This window comes from Natrix helvetica, assembly GCF_964273705.1.
Source record: "Natrix helvetica genome assembly, chromosome: 2".
NCBI lineage: Eukaryota > Metazoa > Chordata > Lepidosauria > Squamata > Natricidae > Natrix > Natrix helvetica.
The window spans coordinates 62956107-62979198 of record NC_138552.1 but is presented as its reverse complement, the minus strand read 5'-3'; the positions used below and the strand labels follow the sequence as shown (position 1 = coordinate 62979198).

At 39.5% G+C, this 23092-nt stretch overlaps 1 protein-coding gene across 2 annotated transcripts in view; it reads left to right on the top strand.

Moving 5' to 3' along the window:
• The window catches only part of LOC309388481 (kelch domain-containing protein 3-like), an 84820-nt gene that overhangs the window by 25207 nt on the left and 36521 nt on the right, over positions 1-23092 (top strand). For both annotated transcript variants that reach the window (XM_081945850.1, XM_081945849.1), the window contains exons 7-9: positions 8383-8529; positions 9957-10008; positions 22517-22617. In XM_081945850.1, coding sequence (XP_081801976.1) covers positions 8383-8529; positions 9957-10008; positions 22517-22617 — 300 coding nt within the window. The remainder of the gene's footprint in view (positions 1-8382; positions 8530-9956; positions 10009-22516; positions 22618-23092) is intronic.

The window sequence follows — 23092 nt, the reverse complement described above, 5'->3', positions numbered from 1 at the left end:
AATTCCTCCCCCTCCCTCCAACCCACACATACCTTTTCCAGCTTTTTTTAACAGTTAAGCAGAGTCATCCACGGTGAGGCAGTAACTAGCTCAGCTTTTTACTTTTACTTTTTTTTTTCATGATGAGAGTGGTGAGGCTGTGCGTCACTTGCCTCACCTGATTGCACGTCACTGGTTCAGTTCTGGGTGGGGTTGCCTCTTGTCTCAGCACCCTCATTGAAATGTGTTCAATTCTTCCTGGAAAACTTCACTATAGTCCCTCACACCACCTCCCTGTCCACATACATCATTCCCAGTGGTGGGTTCCTGCCGGATCGCACCGGATCGCGCGCGCTCCCTTTCAGCGCTCCACCTGGCTCGCGTGCTCCCTTTCAGCACTCCACCTGGCTCGCGCGCTCCCTTTCAGCGCTCCACCTGGCTCGCGCGCTCCCTTTCAGCGCTACACCTGGCTCGCGCGCTCCCTTCCGGCGCTAAAGCCGGAAATACAGTTTTGCCCGGCCCTGGCGAAGCAACGACGCCTGCCTGCGCTCCACCAGCTCGGCTGGGAACGGAGATGTTTCCTCAGCGGAGGAAACATCTCCGTTCCCAGCCGAGCTGGTGGAGCGCAGGCAGGCGTCGTTGCTTCGCCAGGGGCGGGGCAAGACTGTACTTCCGGCTTTAGCGCCGGAAGGGAGCGCGCGAGCCAGGTGTAGCGCTGAAAGGGAGCGCGCGAGCCAGGTGGAGCGCTGAAAGGGAGCGCGCGAGCCAGGTGGAGCGCTGAAAGGGAGCGCGCGCGATCCGGTGCGATCCAGCAGGAACCCACCACTGATCATTCCTCACATTCCTCAAAACCCCTTTTATTAAACGAGTGTGAATTCCTCTCATTCACATTCAGCAAGGCCTGGCAAACAGTCTTTCAAAGGAATATTTATGACTACAGACCTTATCTATCTTGGAAAGCTACCATGTAAATATTTTCCAAATGAGGTGCTATGCAAGGAAAGACTGGGCAGAGAGTCTCTGAGATTCACAGACAGATCTTCACACTCCTGAAATGAATCTTATGACTGAACAAATGAATTGTTTCCTGCAAAAGCCCACTCTCTTTTCACTCCTCTTTTATTTTCTATGGGAGGGGCCAATCACCTTCCGCCTGTGATTTTACTGCCAAGTCATATTATATATATATAATTTTTTTTTATTTTTTATTTTCAAAACACAAAGAATCCTCCTTTTTACATACTGTAGAAAGTGTATCAGTTGGTTACAAAAAACTTTCCTGCATCTCTTCCACAGTCATCAACCATAATTCATATTAACTCAAGTATTTTAACTCAGATATATTTATACATATTACCATCATCATATCTCCATTTTCATTTGACTATAATTGTTTAAACGTCCTTCATCATAAAATATACCAAGATTTAAAACATAACCACATACTGGCATTTCATTTGCTATTTCTAATATCCTCCAATAACACTGAATCCTTATGGCCTATTCTGGCTAAACATCCATAATATTTAGTATCAAAAATGTCTAATCCTCCTTTCCAAATAATTGTTTACAATTTACATCCAATTTGCTTATGTTGTACCCATACATATATATACGTTGTTATCATTATCCCTCCTTTATTCGACTATATCCTTTATCATAACATTTTCCCCCTAATAATCAAAACTTAATCAAATTTAACTTAATTCTTTTTATTAACTTTTATACATAACCAAAAAATTTCTAATCTTCCTTTCATAGGTACCATTCAATATTCATATCCAATTATTACTTACCATAGCAATACATATGTATACATTATCATTATCTATTTAACTATATCTATTGTCACTAAATTTCAATAAGTTTAACTAGTTTTAGATTATACACTTTCATCTATCAATCTGTATCTTTCCAGTAGCAAAACAATCTCATGTCTTCTGCCATTTGTGGTATCAGTCCTCTAATCATCTCCTTCATCAAATTTGTATGGACTCCTCTTTGCAACTCATTGCTTATTAAGTCTCTCATGTAATTTCGATGCCCTTCTTCTGTTTCCTTGATCAGCTTATCTTTAATTGTCAGTGGTGTTATCAATGATGTTGCTAATAAAATTTCTCTCTTTAAATCCATAAATTCTTTTGTTTTTTCTTCTTCTGTATCTTGCCATCTGAGGTAGATTTCCCCTCCATTTAATTCCTCTTTCCATATTCCACTCTTTCCATTTCCAGACACAAACCAATCACCATAGGTATCAGCTGATTTGATTTCTTTATGGTCATTTTTCTCTTCGTTTTTTAGGACTCTAACCTGCACTTTTTCCACTCGATAAACATCTCCAACTTCATCATATTTTACTGTTAGATGCTCTAGATTTTCCAGCTTCTTCTCTGTCCTCTCAAATGTGTTTGATAATTTCTGAATTTCTAACAATATCTTTTGCAAACTTAAAGTTTCTTTCTGCTGTTGAAATTGTGCCATTATCTCCAGCTGACAAACACTGCTGCTCTGGCTTGGACGGTTTTTACAAGATTAAGCATAAATTCACAATAAGGTCTTATTTTCACTTTTCTCTCGTTAAAGATATACTTCAAAGGAACATCTGTATGCTTTTCTTCTTATCACTCTCTATAAACAGTGAGACCTTGAAGTGCCAAGTCAGAATAATCGGTGAGGAAAGTAAACGTGTTTTGTTTCCAATGCACAAACCTCCAGCCTCCGAGTAGCAGTGTTGTCTTTCCCTCTGTTGTTACAATTTTCTTTGTTTCCTTTTGTATCTTTTTTATATTCTAAGTTTTAAAAAAAGTCAAATTCTTGAATGAAATAGAGAAGAAAAAGGGAAAACACATGTACTAATGAAGAAGGAGAATTTTAGTCCATAGGTTGCAAATAATAATTTAAAAAAAGATAGAAGAAAACTTAATCCATTCGTTTTAAAAGGCTTGCACAAATTCCATCCATGAAAATAGCATTTAAAAAGTAAGATAACACACTGTCCAAAAACATTCAAAACTTAATTCCGCCACTTATTTCTTCTGTTCTCAAATTTAAATCAATTTTAAGTTTTTTATAGGCAGTCTCTTTTTAAAATGGTAAAAATTCCTTACCAGCTGAAAACACTTTCTCTTTCCATATCCTTCTGTTTCGGAGCCACCCCAATTTCATCAGCCTAGGGGTTGTGCTTTTGTCCCAGCTAGAAAAACTTCTCCTGGATCAATCAGGGACTTTACAATGTCCCTGAGATCAGCAGGACGTATTCTTCCCGTTCACTGTCTCTGCAGGACGGTTTAGGTCCGTTTGGACCACTCAGCATTAAAAGTGCCGGTGGCGATCTCAGAGCATTGAGATTGCACTTCATCTCATCGCGACATTGGCTCCTCTCCAAGTCTACCCTGATTTCTGAGTTATTCTTTTCTTCTGGCAGTTCTGCGCATGCATACACTGGAAACAGGCTCTAGCTGTGCCTCTGCCTCACTGCTGTCCAGCTCCGTAGGCACCTGATCACTGCCAAATGGCCTCGACCCTGTCTCTGCCTCCGACATAGAGCCCTCGTCCGAGCCTTACCCAGCCTCTAGGACTGGCCTATGTTCCTCCTCAACCTCCCCACTGTCTGACTCTGCTCTCAGTTCCGCTGGCGGGCCACATCAAGAGCTAATTCTTCTCCATTGTTTCCTCCCAAACAAAATATGGGAGAATCTGGAGGTCATAATTTGTTGTCTATATTATAAAGGCTAAGACTGGTTAGGTAAAGACTAGACAAGACAGAACCACTTGTAAACATGGAATAAATGTATAATACCATTAGACTGAACTTTTTCGCATATGCTACTCTTTTCATGTCTATAATAAAAGCTACTCTGGTGTCCTTGGAGCGGCTACAATTAGCTACTGAGTACAAGTCTGGATTTCTGGAGAGAAGAGATTTATTGACATGTCTGATGTAAATATTAATGCATGTAAAGAAAGAAGAGAAATTGTGCTGCTAGTGACTCAACATACTTCAAGATTGTCACACAGTCATACACACACACACCATTGCTTTAGTAATTATGCACTGTGCAAATATAATCAGAATAGTTTTCTGTTGGGGTAGATAATACTTTTACTCATCCCTGGAGAGAGGCCCTCTAAAGGGAACAAGGAGATCAGGGCTTTTACTTTGAGGAGTTGCAGAACAAGATGGTGGTATATGTAGAGGGAGGGGGAAGACATGTAGATAATAGTCCCTGCAATGAATATCTATGAATCATCAGAGAGTAATTATAAAGCATAATGTTGTTGAGTGTAGAATTCCAGATTTCTACCTCACTTTGTGATCCTTTTCATATTTTGTCTGGTAGCACTGCTTAACAGTATATCAGATTGCTCCTAATGCATGGTCTACTCTATACCAACTTACTTGCACAGCGACTGGAATAATCCAGCAAGAAAAATATTCAACCAGTCATGATGAGGGAAGGAGGAAGGATGGAAAGAAGTTCTTGTGATATAGTGTTGGAAGTTAAAAGGCCTCTAATCTGTCCCCCCCACACTTTTTAGCACCTCACTGACTCCATTGGGGAGGCAGGAATCTCCTCAGGATAAAGAAAGACACTCATAATAAATCCACACCTAGGGAGGGTTTAGCACCTCACTGGCTCCATTGGGGAGGCAGGCATCCCTCAGGATGAAGGAAGACACTCATAATAAATCCACACCTAGGGAGGGAACTATATATCTGAGGGCAATCTTTCATTCTGGATTTCGTAAGTGCCTCAGGATCAAAGGCCAGAACAGGAGCACCTCAATCTGCACAGGAAGGACAACTACCTTTGGACAAATACTTTAGAAAGAGCATATACAACAAACCATGCCCCCCAAGTCCACACCAAGGGCCAGTCCCCCTTTTGAAACCAAGTCTTTGGACCTAATTTTTGTGTAGCCAACCCCCCAAAACCAACCTCTTTGCTTTTGGGAATAAATGAATCTCCTTCTCTCACAGTATGTCTGGATTTCCTTTTTTGATCTGTTTTTGTTCTTCTGGTAACTTCACACAGGGATTTGTTCTTGCGCAACCCCAGAACACCCCAATTATTCTTCTAACAATAGTATTCACCTTTCTTTAAAGCACTGGTGTCTTTGGGCTTCATTTGTAAGTCCAGTGTTTCTGAATTATGTACAGTGATTTATAAATGATTAACCCTGGCTTTCCAACTAAAGAATTCATTGATCCATTACAAATGCTACACTAAATAATGATTTAGCATCACATCCAAGAACTGTGGCTATGCACAGTTTCTTTGCCCCTTTCTCAGGCATAGCTTTGAGGAAGAAATTGGAAGTTACGCTTCTGCTTTTAATTAACTGGTGGGTTGTTGTTTTTCATCTTGTCCAAAATCACAGGGTTTATTAAGTTTAAAGTAAAATTAGAACAGCTTTTCCCCACTCTCGTGGCCTGTTCTATACCACCTTACATTCCAAGTCAGCCTGATCATTATCCAATTTGGCTGAGGTTCAGAAAAAATAATAAGCTCCTGTTAAAAGGGGAAGACAATGTTTCCAAACTCTTTCCTGCCCAAAGTTTATCTACATAATAATAGCATAATGTTACATATGAATGAGGCTATTTTTGTACAAGGGCAATAACTGAAGGTAGGGATTAGACACTCTTTTCCCTATACAGCTAGGGTCACAATATACATAAGCATGAATATATACTTTTTTAAAAAAATTAAACGGCTCATACATAACTTGGGAGAATATCATTTTAAAACAGAATAGCAATATAAGATATGAGGTGAAGATGCTTTTATGAAATGATCCTCCACCTCCAATTTCTGTTTCCACTGTGCATAATGATCGATAAAATTTAATGCATTGCTTTTATTTAATTTGCATCTCATGTTGCAATTCAAGAAAACTATTTATGCTCCCAGCATGTATATATGTTTATATATTTGATTCGAGTATCCCCACCCCCCCGGACATATTGTTGTGATTTTCTCCCAGGGGAAGTCACCAATTTAGAGATTATGCCCACTGAAGAGTAAAGTCCAGGTTTTAAGTAAAGAAAATGGATATTGCCTACAATCTCAGAAACAGATCCATTGGAAAACTTAATCTGTGACTGGAATTATAGGTTGGGATGGAACTGCTTATCATGAAAGTTCCACCAAGCAGGAACAACTATTGCAGATCAGTATGTAATGCCAGAATTCACCTTCTTATTTTTAAGAAGCTGCAGGAAGGTTGGGTTCACACAACCCACTTGGCTAAACTGTGGCTTCTTTGCTGTGATCACAAAATACCCTTACCCATGGATAAGATACCCTTTGCTTTCTCAATTAACCCAGTTTTCTGAGTTTGTGCAACACAATGAACCATAAGTTAAGTAAGCACAACATTCCAGAATAAAATGTAGCTGGTGATGTATCAGTTTGTGGTGGAATATATTATGCAAATCCAAACAATATAATTAATCTAAGGTTCACTATGTCATGCAATCCTAGGCAATTTAATTAATTTAGTAAACTGTGGTTCAATTAATCATGAAGCCAAACCCTGTATTTCACAACTAAAATTTCAAGTCAGATTATTTACAAGTAAATACTGTATACTGTTTATACATTGCAGCTCCAAAACACAAGGTGCTTGAGGTTAAAAATGAGCTTCAATGTCTTTTTCCTCTCTGTAAGGAAATAGATGGCCACTATACAACATGATAAATAGATGCAACATTATAGGAGGATGAGGATTTATGCTCCATCAACTGCATGTGTCTTTCAGATTCTTCTTTTGCAGCTCCAGAGCCATTCTAGTGCCAAATTTCAACAAGATAGTTTTCTGCTGATAATTGGTGGAAAATTAGTATTTAAAATGTAAAAAAAGATTTGTTTAAATATTATTTAATGCTTTTTAAAAAATAGATAGAACTATTTGCATGGGCGGTGGTGGTGATCAGTGGTAGATTCCAGCCGTTACGGCCGTACCGATAGTAGTCCCGAGTCCCTTTTTGGGAGAGGGGGCGGTCTAGAAATCCAAGAAATAAAATCCAAGTTGGGAGCAGCAGCCACACGGTGGCTCATTTGGCCCACCCACGTCCCATAGCTGTTTATAACTGCCAATTGCGCACACACGCACAGTGTGCTGCACCTGCATGACCTCTGCCGAACAGCTGGGTGTCGCAGGGGCAGGGGCATGCGATGCATGCACAATGTCCATGCACGACTAGGATGCCCGGCCCCATGCTCAGCGTACCGGTAGCGACGGGGACTGGGACCCACCACTGGTGGTGGTGATGACAATGATAATGACAGCTGAAGAGAGGAGGAGTGGAGGAAAGAAAGGGGAAGAAGAAAAGAAGGAGAGGAGGAAAGAAGGAGGCAGAGAAGGGAGCTTGAGAAGATGGAAGGAGTAGGGTTGTTGCAAAACAAGATGGAGATATGGGGTGGCAAGAAAGTGACCCCAACTGTGTTTTCTATATTTGTAAGAAGATAGTGATAAATGTTAATAGTTAATAGATAACATTAATAATACTTACAAGAATGTATATTTGTGGATGTATTTGAAAGGGGAAAAATAAAAAATTTATGCAAGCAATAATGACGACAGCTGAATGGAGCCCCCCCCTCAATGTTTTTATTCACGAGACACAGTTTGAGAGCATGTTATGTTATGAGTTTCATCATGGCACCATGGATGGTAGAGAGCACAAAGTGACATATGCAGTCATAAAACAAAACAGTCTAACTGAGCATATAATCCCAAAATTGCTCCAAAGGAGTCCGTAGTCCCAGAAATTTCTCCTCCTGATCCTCCTGTTTTCTTTGTACCTCCACATTCAGCACTCCTGCCTTCTGTGGCACTGAAGAAAGAAATAATATATAATATGCCTGTCTATAACTTAGACATTCCCCAGACCTCCTCATTGACACCATTCATATAATAAATCAGCCAACCCTAATTTGCCTAGAGGAAATGCTATCCATTCTTGTCCTTGACCCTTTGATACCTTCAAAATCTCAAAGGACTTCAGCGGGGGGGGGGGGGGGGGGCATTTAGAAGGAGGGAGGGATGGATAGACACATTCCTTTACAAAGCAGCTTCAAAAGGGTAACTCCATCAAAAGCCTGGTTGGAAGTGAAGCAGCCTTTCACTGATGCTTGACACAGTCTTAATTGAGAGCGTTGAATTAAAGAGCAGCTGTTTACCTAAAAAAAATACATTGTCAGTGAAAGGATCCAGCTTTTAAAACAGTCATTTGCAGAAGACATATGGGGAGGCAAAGAACAGTCTGCTCTATAGAATTTCTTCCAGTGGTTGTATTCTGTGAGAAAAGCAGAATGAGAAAGTGGCTTCTGCCCAAGCCAACTTCAAAATAAGAGAGTAATTTCTTTTTCTTCTCCCCCCCACCCTTATCTTAAGATTCTCTAACCTGGCAGAAAGTCACAACCAGTGGTCCTGCTCCTCAAACTCTTGAACACAGTTCCGCTGTGGTAGGCGAAAACATCTTTGTGTATGGTGGCATGGAAGATAGTAAAGCAGTGGATGATCTCTATACATTCAATACAGGTAGGTGCAACTATATCTTCACAGGACAAGGTAGTTTGCTGTACGTCAGTCACTCCAGAATGCAGCATATGTTCATAAAACAAATGCAGATAGAAATGCCAGTTTGGTCTAGTACAGGGGTTGAGAACCTTAAACACACAAAGAGCAACAAAGGTCCTAAACAGAAATCCCATCCAATTTTGGAGCCGACCGGAAGTCCGGTTCCCTACCATAGTGTCTCCTCCTAGTGCGGCATCCTTTTTCCTCTCCCTCTCTTAACTGAAAACCCTATCAATTCTGGAGCTGACTGGCAAGAAGGAGCCGCAGCAGAGGTGTGAAAGAGCCACATGCGGCTCCAGGGCCACCGGTTGCTGACCCCTGCTATAGTGGTTAAGGCACCGGGCTAGAAAGCGGGAGACCATGAGTTGAAGCCTCACCTTAGCCATGAAAGGCAGATGTGACCTTGGGCCAGTCACTCTCTCAGCCCAACTCAACTAACAAGGCTGCTGTTGTTAGCAAAACAGGATGTAGAAGGATTTGGATATGTTTGGCAAATTTGTAAACATAACAAAGGCAGATATAAATAACATAAAGATACATACAAATAAATGAATGAAATTAAAAAATAACCTAACCTTCTTATTTCTGTCAACCTGCAGTACAGGTTAGCATAGAGCCCATTATTACTTGCTACATCTATAAATTGGTAAGAGTTTATCTTACTTATAGCAAATGTGTTGATCCATTTAATTAAATAAATGCAGCCTAAAAATGAGTCTAGCTATATATTCCTGTGTATGCTATCAGCCAATCATGTTAAATGTGTTCCATAACTATTTATAGGAAACTACCAGGGAAATTTCTTTGAGAAGTAGTTTTGTATGATTTTTGCTTCCTATGTCATGTTTTCAAACATTTATAAATGTGTCAGCCTCTGTTTCGCTATTTGCTTTCGGCTGCCATTGAATTGGGGAGGGGGAGCTGGTATTTGGGAGGGGAAGTTTAAGTACAGGAGAGATTGTACAAAGGGAGTTTTGGTCTCACCGTCTATTGCGCATGCCGGAGTTTAGTGCTTGGTGTCGGTCAAGGCCAACCGTCCTGCATACCAACCTAATGATGCTCCTTGAAGATGGAACTCACATGATACCTAAGGGATTTGCAGATTGGACACTGGGATGAGGGTTACCGGGGGAGGGGGTTTGGTCACATATTGATATGTATGATTTCGTGCGCTTTTGCCTCAGATCTTGCTTTGCTAGCTGCTATCTTTTCATAACCAGTAAAAGTACTCTTAATTCTGCAAAATGGAGTTAAGTGGTTTCTTTCTTGGTTGCTGAGGGAGGCCAGCTTGACAAAATGTTTTACAATATCCCAGCACTCCTGTTCATTATAGCTCATAGAATCTTGGAACTATTCTTGTCATTCTAATATTTCATGTTGGCATTTAGTGTCTCACTGTTGGACTCCAGTGAAAACCTTTGGTTCAAACCCTCGTGCTAGGTAAGTGACTATTTTATTATTCTTTTTGTGTTAAATGAGATACAGTATGTTAGTCTTGTGTTCTTCTATTTTAGTTGTCAAAAAAACTGTCAATGAAAATTTAAATCTCTAAAGCAGAGGTGGACAATATTGTGTGGTGTGGATCACACCTAATGTTTGGAGGTTGCCTGATTCAAAAGGAGGAAGCAGCACAGGTGTATATCCATGGGCAGGAACATAATTTCTTCTTTTTTTTCCCCTGGGTTTGCAGTGTAGAGTTGCAATTTTTACTTGTCCTTAAGACTCTGTTAAAGCTGTTTATGAACTTTTATGTAAACCTTACAGTTTTGGCAATCACACATTTTTTTTAAAATTGCCCGTATCTGTTTTAAAGCCTCATTCATAGTTCAAATCACATACCATGCAACAATATTTATTTATCTGCTAAATTAACAAAAAAAGGAATAAATGTTGGGTATCTTAGAGCATATGCACCCTGAACAGTTATTCCAGGATGAGAATAGATCACCAAGCCATTTCTGAAGGGCAAGAACTGGTGACCTCACTTTGGAGTCACTCCCTTCATGCTACATTTGCATCCTCCATGAATTATCTCCTGGTATCCTTTTAAAGTTCTCTTTTTCTTCTTCTATCATTTTGAACATTCATACTCCTCTGGATTTTACTTTATTATAGATTAACTTCAGTGGTGGGATTCAAATTTTTTTACTACCGGTTATGTGGGTGTGGCTTGGTGGGTGTGGCTTGGTAACATGGCAGGAGAAGATTGCTGTAAAATCTCCACTCCCTCCCCACTCCAGGGGAAGGATACTGTAAAATCCCCATTCCCTCCTGAACAGATGGCAGATAATAGATAGGGACGGGGCCAGTCAGAGGTGGAATTTACAAGTTCTCCGAACTACGCAAAATTTCTGCTACCGGTCCTCCAGAACTGGTCAGTACCTGTTGAATACCATCTCTGGTTAACTTCAGCAATGCATTGATTATTACACAGAAAGATGAGTATCCCCTCAACTGAATCAATGGTTACCATTGTCTTGAATGAACCCTTCTAGTCATGTGGTTTCCAATAATACTACAGCAGCACAACGGTAAATGGAAGGTTGCTGGCTTGAGACCTAGCAGAAACATATTTTTTTAACTTATGTTTCCCTAAGCGATCAAGTTTCCTCCAGCCTTTAAAAAGACAAAAAGTCCAATGGTGCACCATTTCATTATTTCTCAGGTCACTTGAGTCTTAAGTCACTTGAGATACAAAGATTTGATCTCCCACATGTTTTGCCCCTCTGTAAATTAGTGATTTAATCCTTTTTCATTCCAGCCCACATTTGAATCTAACAGCCAAAACGTAGCAGGATTTTCCCCACAATAAAAGCTTACCTTGTTACAGGTAACAAATTTCACAATCAGTTGCTTGATTGAATCCTTGAAGTTAGTTCTCAGATGTGACACTTTGGCATATAAAACTCTCCAAGTCTCAGCTGTTCTCAATTTAAACAAAAGGAGAAGTACCCATTTTCTAGCTTTCTATATCATTAGGTTAATTAATAATGGTTTGCATGTTGTGCTGGCGAAGATGTTGTTTGGTTTTAAGGGAAATAGTTTAAATTGAGCAAGAAGGCAGTTCGATCATTTGGATTCCATTGTATTTGTCAAGCAAAGGGGATGCAGTAACAGTAACCAATTTAGCAACTATGATGAATTAAAGTGCATTAAAATGATTGTGCATTAAAGTGCATTAAAATGATCCTGTCATATTTATTTGCAGTTCTTTAGTCAAAACTAGTAGAGGAGCCCTTGGTAGAGATCTGGGTCACAGTTTAGTTCTGATTTTGGAGCAAGTCATTCACAACTTCATGGCTGATTTGGAAAGAGTTGGAAAAGTTTTATACCTACTGTTTAATTCTTAGTCTCTTGGCACTATTTTCTCCAATAGTGATGGCTGCAGGCAAAACTAGCTATAAGTCTTCATACCAGCATGGCATAAACTTAAACCTTAGCTCGGCAAACACTTAACCACTTGTTTTAGGTGTGGCTTATTCAGCAAAAGCTCACAAATATGATTCAGCAAGATTTGTCCCTTTATCACAGCTAACAGTAAAGGTACACACATACACACACACCAAAGATTTTTTAAATTGTAGTTCACATATAAATCTGGGCTCCAGGATTCAAATTGTAGTCTATTTTTTCATCTTTCTAAGAAAATAGGTACCTGAGCTTTCTCTTGATCTTGCAAGACAGCTGATTTGTGTTAATCTATGTTAACAGTTTGCTCAAGTCCAGGAAAAACTAGTTTATGTCTCACCTTCTTCAGTCCTTATGATAGGGAAAAATTGGATATTTGGCTCCCTGAAGTGTTCACTTATTTCTTTTTTGCCATTTTGTTATAGACATCTAAAATCATTTAAAAATTTATCAGCTGCAATCTCATAGGACATTGCTACAATTACCCTTTTTAAAAATGCAACATTTATTTCATTTACACTTGTCCTTCCTCCAGCAGGTCAATAAAATATTCATCCATTTTACCCTCACAAATATTCTGTGGCTTAAGATAAGCTGAGACATAATGATTAACAAAAACTTACTTAATCAAATAGCTATCAGTATGAGGATTTGAATCTGAGTCTCCACAATCATAGTTTGACATTCTAATTTTTAGGCAAATAAGCATAATCAAGAAGATAGGGATAACAGTCAGTCCTAATGGGTCAAGCAGAAAGGTAATTATTGATACAACTAAATATATTTTGCCCGGAGGGCGAGTGGAAAGTAAGGAAGGTGATTTTAGCAGAGTTATGAAGGTTTTGTAGCCTATGCCAAGGGACTAAAGTATTTTTTAAAGTCCAGAACAAGATAAAATTCAGAAGTGGCTCTGGCAGACACCTTCCTAATTAACTGAAAAGGGAGGAGGTGCAGCACAATGAAACTAACAAGATTTCAGTAAAAATGGTTGTAGTACTTCCTGTGGAATTAATTTCATGGTCTGGTCTAAAAAATGGGTTTGACAGGTAACAGCATCTAACCAGACTAAGCATGGTCTCTGTGTTTTGATACATAAAAGATAGCAATAGTCAGGAACTATTTTCTACTATCCATAGAAAGAGGATAAGAAATAGCAGGTATAAGTGGCAGTAATCTAGATTTTATTTCAACATGAGAAAAAACCTCCGGACTATCAAATCTGTATAACAGTGGAAGAATCTACCTATGGAAGTTTTCAGAGAAGAGGTTGCAGAGCCACTTCTCTCAGATAGTTTAATTCGTTTTCCTGAAGGTGATCCCTGTGATCCCTTCCAGCTCCATAATTCTGTGATTCTATTAACTTGTTCAAGTAATTAAGGAGGTGAGATAGGCGGCAAACAAATTAAACAAACAACCAAACAAAAAAGGAGGGTCATATTTGATTAGTACTTGGATGGAAGACTTCCAGACAATGCCCAGTTTGCTGGTTTAACTGGGAAATTGACCAACTGTTCCAGAAGAATGCAATGGTAACCCATGTTATTGGCAAAACAAATTCCTACATGGAAGTATTCAAGAAGTTACAAGAATCAACCTTGACTTTTCTAACAGTATCTAGCACAGGGGTGGACAACTATGGCCCCTTTATGACCTATGGACTTAAGACCATGATGGCTCAGGAATTCTGGGAATTGAAGTACACATACAGTGGCCATGGTTGCCCTTCCCTGATCTAGCAGATATGCCTGTATTGAGACATATTTCTGTTAAGGATATAAGCAGCACTTTTAAAATCCAACTTTATTTTATAAAAAGTTTCTCTGCTATTCTGCAAGCCAGAAATGTTATTTCACAATTTGGATGTTATTAGCTGGTCCCCGGCTCCATAAATTTTATTTCATTAGGTACTATCCATAAATCAAGACACTACCAAAGAAACATAAATAAATTTATTTTTTTACTATTAAGCTCTGTGTCCACTGCCATAGTCTTACCCAATTCAGTGCTTAAGTGTTCATTCAGAAACAATTATCATGCACCTCAGGTTAGATTAATAGCGTCATGTAAAAAAGTTCCTATATGTAATTTAAATAATGTTTCACCTGATCCATAGCTTTCAGCAACAGAGTCAAAGTTAGCACATAACCATTTTCAGAAATGTTCTATGTACATTCCAAGTATGAAGAAGAGCACTTGGTTTATTAATATTTTGGTATATGCACAAAAACAAGAGCACAAGTTGCAGCAAATCTAAAATCATTAGAGAGTGCAGTGCACCAGCACAAAACTGCAAGGATGACAAATTCAAAGCAATTTTCTTCATCTTCAAAGAAAGTGCAACCACAAGTTGGACAAGTTGTTGGACAAGTAAAAGAGACTTTTACCAGAACTTATCCAGGACATGCCATCCCTTGTAAGCCCTAGAAAGATGAGAATGGGTCAATGACCTCTGTGTATGTTGCTTGGGGAGCAAATATTTTAAAATAATGCATCTGAAATCCATGTGGTACAGTAAAAGGCATCTTTTGATTCACTTTTCATCACCCAAAATATACGTCTGCAGCGTATTATAATCCTTATTTGAGGGTCATGGCTGACAAGATGCTTCTTGTTATGCCTGACATTTCTCTTAGCTGGACCAAATGAAATTCCACTTAAATTTAGGGCTACAAATGGATATGACCCTTGCTAGTTTTCAACGTAATGAAAGTGTTCAACCGCTTCATAAATCTGGAGTAAGATCTAAGCCACAAACTTGCAATTACAAAATTAGTGTATCAACAGCCGAAAGGAAATGTTGGTTATATGAATCATTCTAGCATTGATATGTTTGTTACTGGAATGGTTCACAGCAGAAATCTTTGGGCTATGTTTATAAATTGCAGTTAAGCAGCTTGGAATGAATTTTTGCATTGGCATAAGTATGCATATAAAATCATTATTATGCCTTGCATTTGCCAAGATTGATACTGAACTTTTTAGGACTATAAAGTAGTGTAATAAAAATAGCAAATTTTAAGAACTGACAAATGTCATTTTGAGGATTTTTTAAGCTGTATATTTGAATGTATTACAAGGAAGATAATAATATAATCGTTTAAAAATTACTTGCATTCTAATGTATCTTTTATTCATACAAAGTATCCCATTCAGGTTTTATGTTATTTCAGAAAGATCTCCTAATTTCCAAAAAGGAGCTTTTGGCGTGCAGGGGATCATGTTGTAGAAGAAAAATATACCAAATAATCTTGTTTTTCTCATTTGTATTTTGATCCAAGCCACTATCATTCATCCTTTAATCCCTCTTCATTTTACTGCAAGAAAAAAGGAACCAGTAAATATGTATTTTGTTATTATTTAAAAAGACAAACAGTAACACTTGAAATAAAATTTCTGCAAAAATAAACTGTCCTGGGAAAACGTGTGGCAATGGAAGCATGAAATGTAGATACTACCAGAGCCTCAAGCAGTTGTTTAATTGGTGAATCCATAATGAGTTTACTGTATTTAATATAGTTAGATAATATAATGTCATATAATGAGCTGTTTCATTTGTTCTATGGAGTACTCTCAAGGGATGGTGATTCAGATAACTAGATGTTGCCATCCAATAGAAGATAATTGTAAAGCCTGCTGAAGAATCATCCTGAATTTTTTACCATTCATATTCATATAGCATGATGAAAGACAAGTTTTGAAATTGTTTCAATGGGGAAACAATTCTTGCATTAAGGTGCAAGACATGCATGCATGTAGTACATATATGGATACCCTGTTCTTCATCATACGCTCATATTTCTAGGAACCTGCCATCCCGTTGGCATCCCACTTGCCAATTAAACCCCAGAGGAAAACCTTGCAAGGGGGGCTTTTCAGTAGCTATTCTACTGTCATACTGAAAAACCAATTAAACATTGCAATGCAGGAAGTACAGTTAATAGGCTGAGAATAAGTGCCCTGATTCAAGGTTGCAGGCAAGCACACTCAGACAAGCTGTAGCCACTGCAGTTAAGCTGATACCAACAAGTACCAGGAATGTACAATACATACCAGATACTAGGAATGTACGGCAGTGACGTGTGGTGAGGTTTATGGCTGGTGAGGCTGGTGACGTCATCAGCGCGAGCTACAGTCCCCTTCATGTTGACTCAGGAAGGCGGGGAATGGGACCACGTGTGCAGGAGGCTGAAGTTGCCTCAGCCTCCTGCACACGTGGTCCCATTCCCCGCCTTCCTGACTCCTGAGTCAACATGAAGGGAACCACGGAGCGCACTTCGTGGGACCACGGAGCGCACTTCGTGGGACCACGGAGCGCGCTCCTTGGGACCGTGGCTCACGCTCCGTGGTCCCCTTCATGTTGACTCAGGAAGGCGGGGAATGGGACCATGTGTGCAGGAGGGAGGCTGAGGCTAGAGGAGCCTCCTGCACACGTGGTCCCATTCCCAGACCACGTGTGCAGAAGGCTCCTCGGCGCCTTTTCCCTTTTCCCCTTTTTTTTATTTTCATGATGAGAGCAGTGAGGCTCTGCCTCCCCTGCCTCCCCTAACCGCACGTCCCTGATGTACGGTAGTTCAAATGCTTAGAAGAGAGTGCTTGCCTGAAAAAATTTGCTTACAGTCCAAGAAGCATAGTCCAAATATAATCCATAAATTACAGAGAACAAAATCAGGTAGTCATATGGTCAAAGGGTCGTAAGCTAGAAAACTGAATGATTATCTCCAAGGATGACAAGCAAAGCAGCTATCTAAATCTGTCTCCAGACAGCTGGCTGCAATTACTTATTCCTCACTCTTTGCCTAGCAAGGAGTCTCATTGAGGAGCATTGCTCTGCTCACCTCTGTAGATATCTAGAGTTAGGGCTTGTGCCTTGTCATCTGATTGCTCCAGCTGAACAGTAGGTGCAGGTGGCTGATCAGCCTCAATTGAATCCTGCCTCACTAGGTCTTGAGGCTGAGAATCCTGAAGCACAAGCTCCGGTAGAACTACATCATCAGATTCAAGGTCAGAGTCAGATTCTGAATTGTGACTCATAAGAGTGAGGGAAGCCACGAATGAGAGTACATTTCTTGGCTTGTATGTACAGAATTTCAATTGCGAGATGGGGGCGTTGGAGAAGCAGAAGTTTTTGGAGGAAAGGGCTTAACATAGACAGCAAGGAAGGGGCAATTAAAGGGAACCAGGGTACAATGGCTCCTTGTTAATGTCTATGGAGATTCTCAGTCATCCAGGTCATGGTTGTCCCAAAGTTGTCTCTTGAAAAAAAGCACCAATGGAACCTAGTGTTCTGGGATCACAAACTTTTTAAAGTAAGCTTAGGGGATATTTAATACTGTTGTACATTTAAAAATGTCAAGAGGAATTCCAAAGTTTTTTGCAGCACAGCCAAAAGCAATAGGGCATGCAGAAGAAAAAGGTATTGACCTCTATAGAGCTGTTACCAGAGTAGAAGTGAGGTTTTCTACCTGCACTTTTGTAAAAATTAGACTTTCTGTGCTGTAGGTGTCACATTTCTTACTTCTTTGAGTGTGAGAACAGAATTTGTGGCCAAGAGATTGAACTATAAATCCATATATGTTTGATTTGACTCTTGGCTTTAGTCTGGATTGACAAAGCAATCCACTTTGTCAGCTTCAGTATGTAATCTGGTTATAACATTATTCATTTGTCTGATTGTTAAATGCAACTGAATGCTTAAATATACCAGATAAATTGTATTAAGGATTCTTATTTTGTCTACATCTAGGTGAGTAATGACTTTTCATTGCTGGAGAATCTTTTTCATTGCTGGAAAATCTTTTTGTGGATTGGCTTTGTGGAAGCCTATTCATAAAAGTTGAAATACCTCATAGTCTATAGTTCAGCCATCCCCAATTCAGTGTCTCACATTTAGTACTACCATGTTTTCCCGAAAATACAACCTGTCCTGAAACTAATGCCTTGCCACATTTTTTGCGTTTTAAGCCCATCCCCGAAAATAAGCCCCCTGGACAACCCCCCCTCTGGCCAGGCAGAGCACCGCTCACCAACCTAGCAGTATCCCGAGGGCACCAAGCCAGGGGAGCCGGGGAGAAGGTGCTCACATTGCTTGGTGCCTTCGGGATACCGCTAGGTTGTGGAGTGGCGTTCTGCTTTGCTGGAAGGGGGAGTTGCTGGGCTGTTGCTCCCTTGTGAGCGGGCTCCTGAAGAGGCTCCTGAAGAGGCACATCTTCAGGGGCAAACTGAGGTGACCACGCTCACAAGCAGCCACCTGGCAAACCCCCTCTCCAGAGTTTGGGCAGAGAGGGGGCAGAGCACCATTCACTGACCTAGGGGGTATCCCTAAGGCACCAAGCCATGTGGCACTCCCTAGGTCAGTGCATGGAGCTCTGCCTGGCTGGAGAGGAAGGTTGCGTGAGCGCCTGTTCCACCCCCAGCAAGCATGCCTCCCAGCCTCACCATGCCCTGGCCCAGCTCTCCCTGCAGGGCCAGGGCACTGCCACCACCCCGCTCCGAGCATAACTTCTTCTCCAGCTTCTGAGCCACTGATGAGCAGATGACCTCAAGAAAACTTGTGAAAATCCTAACAATGCAAGTGGTGATTTTGCAATAGCGCAGTCCCAAACATCAAGTTTTTACTGTATGATAAATCTCTGATTAATACAATAAATTTATAATTTTTATAAAATATGCTTATTTTAGAAAAGAGAACATTAGAAGAAAATGTGAAAATAATAATTGTGCACCCAAACACACAATTCCAGATAAAATTAGTTAAGTTGATCTGATGGAGCAAGCTTATTTTTTTCTCCAGCAATCTTGCAGGGAACAGTCTGTAGCTATTCTCAGTCATCCAGGTCATGATTGTCCCAAAGATGCTTTTTCAGAAGGCAACTGGACTTTCTTGTTTTTCCTTTTGAAGACGTTTCACTTCTCATCCAAGAAGCTTCTTCAGCTCTGACAGGATAGTGGGGATGGAAGGATTTATATTCCTTGCAGACAGCTGGTAATTTCCATCCTTAAGTTTAGAGCAGGGCTGTCAAACTTGCAGCCCAAATTATTTTGGGACAAACAATTTGGGATGAACATCCTTTCAACAGTGTGGGAGTAGGAATGGATTTCAAGAGGAAAAATTACAGACTACAGGAACCAGGAGCACTACTCAGGTGACCCCCGAGGACACAGATAAACTTCCAAGTGCTTCAATGACCCTCTAAAAGGATGCAAATGACCAGCTGTCTGCAAGGAATATAAATCCTTCCATTCCCCACTATCCTATCAGAGCTGAAGAAGCTTCTTGGTTGAGAAGCAAAACGTCTTCAAAAGAAAAAACAAGAAAGTCCAGCTGCCTCCTGAAAAAGCAATTTTGGGATTTGCAGAAAACGGTTCATACAAAAAAGTATGATCTAAAGGAGAACATACTTGGCATCTTAATTAGACATCATTAAGGCAACTGAGACTAAAAGTATAGCTACATTTTTATGGAAATCCGATTTCAAGGAAAAGCAGTCTCTAAGCAGAGCGTATCATGTTTTGCCCATTCATGTGATTATCTCCTAATTTGCAGCTAGATCCCATTTTTAATAAATTTATATTAACTAAGCCAATTAGTTCCAGCTAAAAATTAACATAAAATCTTATCGTGTGAAAACATTAGAAAATAGAAAGGTTAACTTGATCTATTCAACTTTCTAAACCTGGTGACAATTTGTGAGGGAGTCAGAAGAACCACAGAAAGTAAGAATTTCTGCTAAGAAGGCAAGGAAACCTTATAAGAATGCTTTGCACCAACAGAGCACGAGTAAATCATAGATTAAAAGCAATGAATGCATAAGTAAAGCAAAGCCTGAACAGAAGCCCTAAACAAAGCAAAAGAATAATTTTAAGTGCAAGATGATTAACATATTGACAGGAAATATCTCTCGGGAAGGCAACCAAACAGGGAATATTTACAATTTGATATGGGAAAGTAAATACAGAATAAAAGAGCATGTTTCTTCACCTGTTAGAAGCCTCATGCTTGTCAGATATAACAATAAACATTCCCCTGCTGGGGTATCTGTAGTTTCCTGCTACTTCTATCAAATGAAAGCATGTGTGCAATCTCACAATGCACAAAAGGCCATGGCTTGTATTGTAATGGCATGTTGCTCTTTTGTCATGTTGACCCACTTGACTCTCCCATAGAAATTCATATTACACCTGCTAGCACTCAGCACCTTTCCTGAGATTTAGATCTATACTGAAGCTCATGAGAGAAGACTGTCGAGTTTGGCTTTATCAGAAGTTGGAGGGGGAAAAATCAAACTATGAGAAACAGCTTGGGCTGAGGGCAGAAGGAGAGAATTCTAATCATTTTTGGATAGGATAGGATAGAATAGAATAGAATAGAATAACTTTATTGCCACTTTGAATGTACACTAATCGGCATACATTCAAATGAAATTTCATTGCATGCAGCCCTTAGAGAGTCACCACCTCCAATATAGACTACATGACCATCCATGAATGAATGAATGAACGAACGAACGAACACAAAATTATGCATATACCTACATATATTATATAACACAAAATTTTGTCCTTTACCAAACCATGCTATGTACAAAAATATATAAGAACTGTCATTTATACAGAAAAACACAGAAGAAAAAGATGCCCATCATCTCTTCCTCTTCATTTCAATAATCTTTCACAATAGCACTAGAGAGAGAATTCACAAATAGAAGGTCAAGAAAAGGCTATAGCTATATACGCCATTCAAAGTAAGTCCCCTTAGACTGACTTTTGCAAAAGCATACGTAGGATTATTCTTCATATCAATAGACCGGTTTATAAGCCATGCTGGACCAGCATTTATCTCGGCTAACTCCAAATGACAGCTAGTAGCTCTCATGATAGGATGGAATAGATGGTCCATTCCCCTCAAAAATGGTCTCAGTGCAACAGCCCTACAATTGTTTGTTTCTAGATCTCATGCCCTGGTACAATATTCAATCAAGTTTTTGGAGAAAAGATGTTCAGTTGGGTATTCTTCCTTGTACTCCACTCCTCTAGTGATAGAAGGGGACATTCTGGTTCTAATTCGAATAATATTTCCAATGGCTTTGTAGTGTTTCTTGAAAATATTCACCCATTTTTCATTCCGTTTGAGATTTCTTAGTATTAAGTATTATCTGATTTAGTCAGAGGTTACTTCAAAGGCATTTGCCACTGGGTTCTTCCTGGCATGTTTCAATATATCTAGTGCAGGAAAAGTCTGCAGAGCTGAACAATGTATGAAAGAAGCAATCATGGAAGACAAAAACATTCAAAAGCAGAGAGCAATTTCATTTAGAATACTCTTAAATGACAATCTGGGGCAGATTCGGCAAATGGAGTAAATCTTGCAAGTCCTGACCAGAATAATGGGAAACAAGTCTTTCTGGGTGTTCTGATCTTCTAAAGAAACAAATAGCATACTTACAGTCTGGAAATGTGTAATATTATGGCGCAGTTGTCCACACCTGATGAAAATCCAGTGGGACTGGTGAAATGTGTCTTTCAGCCAGAATTATTACAATATACAAATACCAAGTGCCCTTATGTCAACCAGTATTATGTGAAAATATTGAAGTTAATTCCATTTGTTCCACATAGGTCTAGATTTACATATGCACAAGTTGGTCACCACTTTTTCAATGTCATTCCATTCCAGACAGAATGGGAAAACTTGCTGCAGCCTACTCGCTACGGTCAACTCACAATGGCCACCTCGCCATGGGACAATTTGCCATGGCCAATTTGCCATGGGACAATTCAACAATTCAATTAAATTGTTTAAAATATTTAAAAATGTTTTTTTAAGTTTTGTCATTCACATTTTATTTTATCCCTTCTTCGGCATCCTTTCTTTAATGATTATATTAGACTATTACTTCGATATTAGTGTAACTCTTGTCCCATAGCGAGTTGGCCATGGTGAGTTGTCCCATGGCAAGTTGTCTGTGGCAAGTTGGTTGCGGCCAGTTGGCCATAACAAGTTGGCTGTGGGAAGTTGTCATAGACCCCATTCCAGATGTTTAGATGTCTATCTCCCAAATTCACAGCCGCGTGACTTTCTGAGTATTCTGGGATTTTAAATTCACACATCTGAGGAATGTCCAAAACAGGATAGTCTTGTACATAGATTCAGCATATTCCATAATTAGGGAAATCTCTTCCCACAATTGCCTACAAGAAAAAACTTGGATGGGAATCCACCAAGGAATACCAAAACAATAAGCTAGATTGGAAGGTTGACAAACATCTCAGGAAAAGACCAGAAATCTATATGGGTTTATTTGTGAAGTGACCAAGAGTAAACTTTATTTGAAGAAAACATCTTTTATAGCCAACTAGAAAAGTTTCAGACTAATAGCTTCAGAAGTCTCCTTTTTAAAAAGCAGATAGTAGGAATTATGTGACTTAAGTGAGCCCAACCATTATTTTTAGCGCATTCTTTTTGACATTCTTTTACTTTGAAAAACATTTCTTCCTCAGTTGGAAACACAGCATTTAATTCAAATGGATTTGAACTCTTTAGGTCAGGCCATGCTTTTGCTGCCATTGGAGAAATCATCTATATGTTTGGCGGTCGTTCCAATGAAGATGAATATTATACTGATGTGTATGCGCTGGACACAGGTTCTTTTCATTATATGTGATCATTTTGTTCGAATTATGAACTGCTGTTCTAAGTTAGCAAAGTAATGATTCAGTGAAGAGATGAAAATAAATGTGACAATCCCTGACCATTTAGGGTTATCTTTCAAGCAGTTTCAGGGCCCAAAAAATTCTGCTACAAAAGAGTTCAGATAGTTACCTACTATATTTGCCAAAAAGGAAGATAAAGGCTTCCCATTCCAAATAATTATCTGTAAATGGGGTGAAGTAATTTTTCATTTACTGAGAATATGGTATTATTAAAGAATGCATACATTTCCTTCTAGGAAGAAAGATCTGTGACTTTGTTATAAAAGGAAGGTAAAAACAGCTTAGTGTCCAGTGATTTATTCTCCTGTCTCTATAAAACATACATGGAGTAAATTGAGCTAAGTAGATCTATCCCCTAGCACAGTTAATGTGGGAGAGAAAGCCACTCAACTCACTGAAATTTACT